Genomic DNA, 7,703 nt, shown 5'->3' on the forward strand with positions numbered 1-7,703 from the left:
GAGAGAGAGAGTAAAAATGAACTAATAAATTAATAAAAAAAATGAGTAAATGCGGATTTTTAGCAAGCCAACTCTGCAGCCAAGAACAATACAGAAGAAAACCAAACTTCTACAGATAGTGATAAAGTCTTTACTAGCCACAATTTAAGATTAAACTGCACTCTTGGACCGTTAGAGAAATAAAGTTCTCCAGGAGCACAGGGTTAAATTAGAGAGCCTGCTGTGTTAGATGGATGTTATTACCTTGTTTTGTCTAGAGGGAAGTGAGCTGTGTCTTCTCTTGAGCTTGTTTTTGAAGAGCTCTTTGTAAACCTATGTTTACATTGTCTGCTATCAGGTAGCATGTTCAAAGGCTGTTGTTTATGCCTTTAAAGTCTTGGTGCTGTTTGAAGTTCCCTCAGGATAGTCTGAGATCCTGTGAAGACGGTCGTCATAGAACAGCAATTTGCAGCAGGGATTTAACGAGTTGCTGTCTGCTTATGCAACTGTTCAGTGGAATTTCTCAATGTTTTTAGTTGTTACAATCACAGCTCTGATAGCACACCTAGGTTGCTTTTGCAATACTTATGTTTGTGTTAGATGATCAGTGTTGGGGAAAGTTACTTTTAAAATTAATGCATTACAATATTGCGTTATTCCATAATGATTATGTAGATGGTGTGTAAATCAGCTTCTTTGAAGATGTTTATGACATGTTTAGACACAAATGACACTTATGCCGAGTTCACACCGCATGATTTTCAAACTCGTCGAATCGCCGTTGTTTTCACACTGTGTGACTATCTGGGCTAGCATTCAGTTGCTGCTGTGTTCACACTGCACGATGGATCGGCGACAGGGGGTTTCACACTGCATGACTTCACAATAGGAAGAATCGCCGACAGCTCTGTCTGGTCAGCAAACTACGTTTCACAACAAAACACACGCGAGAAGTGATAAGGAAATAACGCGAGAACCCGAGTGCGTCAGACCGGAGTTCTCGAGCGAGACTGGAATTATAAAAAAATATATATATAGCCCGCAACTTGTCTGTGAGCTGATTGGTCTCTCATTGGCTGTAGGTCATCGTCGATGTAGTTTTCAGTCAGAAATCATTGCACACTGCGTGATTGTGAATCGCCGACAGCTCCAGATATTTAGCATGCCAAATATTTCACGGGCGTCGGCGACGTGTCGGCGATTCCCTCAGATCGCGTCTTTGATAATTCACACTGCGTGATTGTCATTCGCGTGAACGAGCACCGATTTGCCTCCGATTTCGGGCATTTGTCGGCGATTTCGCAAAACCTGTCGGCGAGTGAAAAATCGGGCTAAAATCGTGCAGTGTGAACTCGGCATTACAATATAATGTGATTCTTTCAAGGTGATTCTTTTTTCTTCTTCTAACAATATACACTTGTTACAAAAGATTAATTTTCAAGAGCAGCAAATCAGCATATCAGAATGATTTCTGAAGGATCATGTGACACTGAAGACTGGAGTAATGATGCTGAATATTCAGCTTTGCATCACCGGAATAAATAGCTTTTAATATATATTACAATAGAAAACAATTATTTTAAATTGGAATAATATTGCACAATATTACTGCCTTACTGTATTTTAATCAAATAAATGCAGCCGTTGTGATTTATTTCAAAAAGATTTTAAAAAATCTTAGTGACCCCAAACTACTGAATGCAGGTTCAAAAATGGCATTTTTGCAGTGATGCCATAGATTAAAACAATTTTGGGTTCCCCAAAGAACCTTCAAGTAAACAGTTCTTAAAGAAACATTTTTTTCCTTTTATTTTAAAAGATGTATGAACCTTTTTTCACTCTAAAGAACCTCTCTTTCACTCTAAAGTGCAATGAAACATTTCCATGGATGTTAAAGGTTCTTTATAGAACTATAGATGCCAATAAAGAACCTTTATTTTTAAAAGTGGTATGTATATATTATATTTAGCCTTGCTGTGCACCACCCATAGTGGCATTAGCTGCCATCTCTTTTAATTAGCTTAACAAAATAACATTGAAAGAAAATTTGTATCCTGCCCTTACACCTAAAGGTTTTGCAAGCCCTTTTAGCCATGATTTTTAAAATAGAGAACAGCACCTCGTACCCTTTTGCTTAAGTATATCCTACACACCTGTTCACAAGCAAAATGAGTGCTTAGCCTGGGTCATTTTAAGAGAACAGAGAGCCAACCTGAGAAGGAATTCTTGTGGGAATGTCACTTTGTCGAAAAACCCAGGAGGGTACAAGAAGTGGTGGTATGCAGCTACTTCAAATAATCTGACAGAGTTTCTATGGGACACGTTCCAGACCCACATCAAAGCACAAGGTGGGGGCCTGCGGGTCCTTTCATGACCGAACTATGACGTCTTAGCATTCGTGCACTCTCATAACTCAGAATTTACATCCGTTCAAAGATATAGGACAATGTAGGGAAAATTCAATCATTTTACTTCTAGTCTGGAAATCTCTGAAACACTTGAGTTTTGAATTCTGCTTCAATTCAGTGATAACATTCATAGAATAATATGTTTTAGGTCAGCCTTGGCCTAAGCAGGCAGCATATACTTCACATAAAATGTACTATTTCACTCAATATTTGTGTGTGCTGTATATAAATTAGAGTATTAGCTTGAGTTAAGGATCCATTTGAGTTTTTTTATTTAGGCAGCTGACAGGAAGGTTGCTTACTAGGTTTTTGAACAGAAGCGCTACACTCCCTTTATGTGCCAGTGAAGAGAAGAGCCAAGGCTTTATAAATTATTATAAGCAACTGGCTTTGTGCATTTTTCACACAGAAGAAATCCATCATTCTAGTTGTGCCTTACCATCCCACACAAAGGCTAGCAGCAATTTTATCAGTAAACACAACAGCAACATCTTTCAAGACTGAGGAAAAGTTCCGTGCATGTTTTAAGAATCCCCTCATTCTGCTCCTCTTATGGCTTTTTTTGAGGGAGATCCTGCTGGGTTTCTCAAGAAGCACTTTCACCCTCTGAGCACATTTGCATACAAAGTGAAGAAAGAAACAACACAATTCACTCTAATTGCCTGCTCTTTCTCACTGGGGTTAATGCAGAGCCTCAGGGGTTCAACAGATCCTCTTTTGAAACATTCACCATCTCACTCAATAGACTCGCTTTCAATTTACTGCCAGCATCTGCCATCCACAAACAAGCTACTCCTTGTAACTCTATCAGACTGCCGGGGTGTTTGCTTCGGAGTCAATAAGTAATATGATTGTGTCAGAGAACTTTTCACAACGTCCTTTTCTGAAAACATCTCTGTTATTTTTGCGTGTCCTCTCAAACTGCCACATTGTTAAGTTATCTTGACCAACATAACATTGTATGGCTTTAATAATCAAGATTACTTGAAAACAAGATACGAAGATTAAATTACCATTGTAATACCACATTATACTTTAGAATATACTGAATGCTATATGAATATGGTAATAATTTAGCATTGTAGCTTAAAAAAAATACCATGCCATAAACCCTCTTAAACTTATTGTATCGTATTTGATAATCAGCATAATCAAAAATTTGCTGAAAAGCCTGTTGTATAAAATCTATTTTTGCTGAAATCTTAACTTGAATACATTTTATATTTTAGTAGCCTAATATTTTCAAGATAAACTACATTTACACTTACATTACACAGACTGAACTTACATTTACTTGATTATAAATGCATCATGTTTATGAAAATTGTTTAAAAATGCATCAACTATGATACATCAGGCTTTTGAGGAATGTTTATTTGTTTATATCTGTCAGTCATCACTGTATTACATTGTATGTTTTGACTGTCACAATAAAGAGTTTGGATCATACAATTAACTGTTTAAATATGATTTTATTAATCTTATTTAGAAATTGTGAATGACAACTGAAATTATGCATTTTATACAAGTAGTCTGTTATACTGTTATTAAGATATCACTGATTAATATTACAAGCTATCAGAATTGTATATATGTGGCCATATAAATATCAACAATTGCACCAAATTTCATATTTTTCCTCAATTTGGGCCTCTGAATAAAATTGAGGTGTTACAGTGAGGTTAGTATAGTAATTCTACCTATATATTTTCATTAATATTTTGTCTGAAGGTTCATTGAACTGTTTTGAATTGGAAAAAAAAAACATATTATTCTAACTAATATTTCAGGGTTTACACTTTACAGGGTTCATATTAATGTCATATTGTAATGCATAATTGTAATGTGTTAAGGGGTAAAATATTTCAATATTTGAAATGGAAACATAAATATCCACAAATGAATGGCCAGTTTATTAAATTGATCAGCCCCTCTGTTTCTTCAAAAGCACTTTATAAAAAGTCACGCTGCATGTACAGTTCTAAAACCCTGCTGTGCTCAGTCACCCTTCCGAACGCCTCCTACAGGGAGCACATGGACGCCTGCTCTGTGTTGGACTAACAGTGAAGCAGAGCTCAATACCTCCACAGGAGACTTGGCCACCTGGCTGCATGCTTCTCTCTCCATGTTTCTGCTTCACAATTAGTCTGCTGGGCTCCCTGGATAAAGGGGCTCATCCTGCTCTTTGCCTCTTCTTTGTATTCCCACTGTGTTCCGTCAATAGCGAAGGACCTGGGACTTCAGATTCCTCCACAGAAAGTTTGTATATCAGCTCAAACAATAAAAAGCTTTGGGGTGCATTTTCCTTTGCTAGTGTTTCCAATAGAATGTGTCAGCATTTCATTTTGTGTATATTGCTGATATATGAAACAAATTGCATAGTTTGATTATTAGTTTGAACTGTGATTGATTGGCCAATCTAAGGTCTAGTTCTTGGTCAAAATAAATAACAAAATGGACAAAATTTACTGGGGATAGTCAATGAACATTCAAAGCATCCATTTTTTATTGGTTACATGAACATAAGGGAACATTCCATTGTATCATACTGCAAACATTAATGTTACTGTTGAATGATCTTTGAATGTTCTGAAACCAATAGTAATGTTTAAAAAAACGTTAGACGAACATCCAGCTGAAACATTTCAGGAAAAAAAAAGTTCAATTTTTGTGCTAACGTCATGAGAACATCATTAAAGACCAGATAGATAACACTGAACGAAAGTTCTACTAATGTTACTGAAAGAACTTTTAGAAAACCTTGCCAGAACGTTAGCCTGGGGAGTTCTGAGAACGTTCCCTGTTAACTGGGAACTGGTCAAAACAACTTTCTGTGTTGGGGTGAATTCAGGTCAAATGGGACACTTTTTGCCATTGATATGACTGGGGGAAAATGTCCCTATTAACCTGATTAACCCCTTTTACAACTCACTCAAAGTTCAGGTAAAACCGCACTAGGGAAAACATAGTTAATTTAATCTTTTTTCTCTATATGGCTGTCTGGTAAAAGAATAAAAATCCTAGGAATCAAAGGTGAGGGTCAAACCTCTACGGATTGATAATGTTGTGCAAGTGCACCTGACTGTGTGAGGGGTGTTACACAAGCAGAGATCATAATGTTTATTTAGTCTATGTTTGTCTTGAGTCCTTCCAATTTTATCTAGGTCTAGTTCACCATTTCCAAACACTGTACTGGAAAGAATTATTCCCATAAGTCCAACATAACGGTGTGACTAAATATAGCTATATGTTTGCATCCAACAAGCTGCCTTTTCTCTCCCTCGAATTTCTTTCCATGTAGCATATGCCTATAATTCCCAGCATTAGTTATGTTTGTGATGTGTAAAATGTAATAACCAATGACTAAATCCTTTACACAAAACGAAAGTTTTCCGGTTCTGCAAACTCTATTATAGGCTATTATAAAAATCACAAAGGTCATGGAAATATAGGTCATCGTTTTCTGAGGTCCTTTATTATTAATGTTAATATTAATATAATTCTATTTTAGAATTTGCTCTTTCGATTTTCAGAAAACCCCATGAAACGTAGACCTACGTATATGTGCAAGTATATGCTATGTAAAAAATCTAAAAAAAATTGAGAATCTCAACCTTTTGTTTGTTTTTTCTTTCCTTGAAACCCTTCAAAAGTGGAGTCTGAGCCCCTCAAGCCCCCCAGTCATTCTTGAGACATGGGACAAAACAGGTCCAGCAATGGTAACTGCTATTAGCTTTAAAAAATCAAAATATTTTCAATTTTAAATGTCATGAGGGATTAATAATACAATGTATTTAACACAATTATCACCTTCAATTTACACAATTTTCTCATTATTATATCAAATCTGTGTTTCTTAATGTCCTCTCACTACATCTAAAACAGTGTGTCCACAGAGAAGGGTTCAATCATTCATATGCAATAAAATGGATAAAAATGTTTTTTTAATGATGAAAAAGAGCTTGTTTTATCAAAAGCAACACTTAATAATATCTCCTATCAAAGCAAGCTTGTTTTTTTAATGACACATGCATGTTTCATAAGATTTTAAAGTTGCGTCCCCACTTTTTGTCAACACCGTCAGACATAATTTTGCACCCTGTTTTGTCCCACTTCTCAAGAATGACTGACTTACAGGTTTAGGCTGTCTCACTACTGGGATGAATATGAGCCACATAATTCCGCGGTATTAATTCGCTTTTATCCTGACGATATGATAAAAGTAGCCTACATATGAATAACAGCGTGTTAAAAAAACGTACCTGTACCACTCGAGTCCTTTCTCGTAGTTGCGATCAAAAAAGTGCGGCTCCGCTCCCACCGCGCGGATATCAGGATGGAGGCGCAGAAACTCGAGCAGCGCGCGCGTCCCGCCTTTCTTCACCCCTATTATAATCGCTTGGGGCAACTTTTTGGTTTCGGACCCGTTCGGGGCACCTGCTACTCCCGAGTCCTCGTCATAAGCAACATCGCCCTTATTTTCCTCCCAGCCGTCTCCTTTGCTGTCAGCATCACTCTCGTTGTTTAGTAAGTCCATGGACTGGCTTTTGGGGAACATCTCCAGGTCTTGTTTCTGGAGGGGTCTGAGTGGATTCCTACTGCTCCTTTCTTCCATCATGAAGCTCGGTGTGGTGGAGCTGTAGCCCACGCAGCAGTACAGCATGTACACCCACAGTGACAGCATAATGCAGAACACGAAAAGTTTGTTTATCACCGGCTGAGTGGAGTGACAGTGCGGACTATATTCCATAGGACTCTCCTGTGTGTAATGACAATGTCCAATAGGGCATATTGGCAAAGTTACTTGCTCCTCCGCACAGGTCCCTGTAACATGCAGGCATCTCCGCGGGAGAGGAAAAATAGGAGCATGAGTCCCAGGCAGATGTTGAATTCATTTCATTTTGCAGTCTAGCGGAGATGTAGGAAGTCACCGTTTGTACACGTTTTTGCGCATCACTCCGTCGCCTACCACTGGTTCTTATCATCTGAGTGAACGGCTGGCCGTGAACGCTATTTAAAGAAGAGGGGCGTGTGATTGGCAGCGGGATTGGCCAATCGGAACTCATGCCCAAGCTGTTAAGGCTTAAGCAGTTTATTTAAAGTAATCCTTTTTTATTATTATTTAGATTTAATTTTAAAAACAATTGCCACTCCTACTTTAATAAACAGGAAGCAGGAACCTGCCACATAATAGTTTATTTCATGAAAAAAGTTTGTGACAACATATCCCAATAAAAATGTCACAGCTTGCTTTGAAGAAAAATGGTTGTAATTTAAACTACAAAACTGTTCAAAAGTTTGGGATCGGTGAGTTTC

General features: G+C 37.6%; 1 protein-coding gene across 1 annotated transcript in view; it reads right to left on the reverse strand.

Moving 5' to 3' along the window:
- LOC107672504 (heparan sulfate glucosamine 3-O-sulfotransferase 3B1-like) overlaps positions 1-7,464 on the reverse strand; it is a 13,774-nt gene extending 6,310 nt beyond the window's left edge. Inside the window, exon 1 of the mRNA XM_016465720.1 lies at positions 6,650-7,464. Coding sequence (XP_016321206.1) covers positions 6,650-7,137 — 488 coding nt within the window. The 5' untranslated portion in view covers positions 7,138-7,464. The remainder of the gene's footprint in view (positions 1-6,649) is intronic.
- Positions 7,465-7,703: the final 239 nt, after the last annotated feature.

This window comes from Sinocyclocheilus anshuiensis, unplaced genomic scaffold (assembly GCF_001515605.1).
Source record: "Sinocyclocheilus anshuiensis isolate Anshui unplaced genomic scaffold, SAMN03320099.WGS_v1.1 scaffold1430, whole genome shotgun sequence".
Classification (NCBI taxonomy): domain Eukaryota; kingdom Metazoa; phylum Chordata; class Actinopteri; order Cypriniformes; family Cyprinidae; genus Sinocyclocheilus; species Sinocyclocheilus anshuiensis.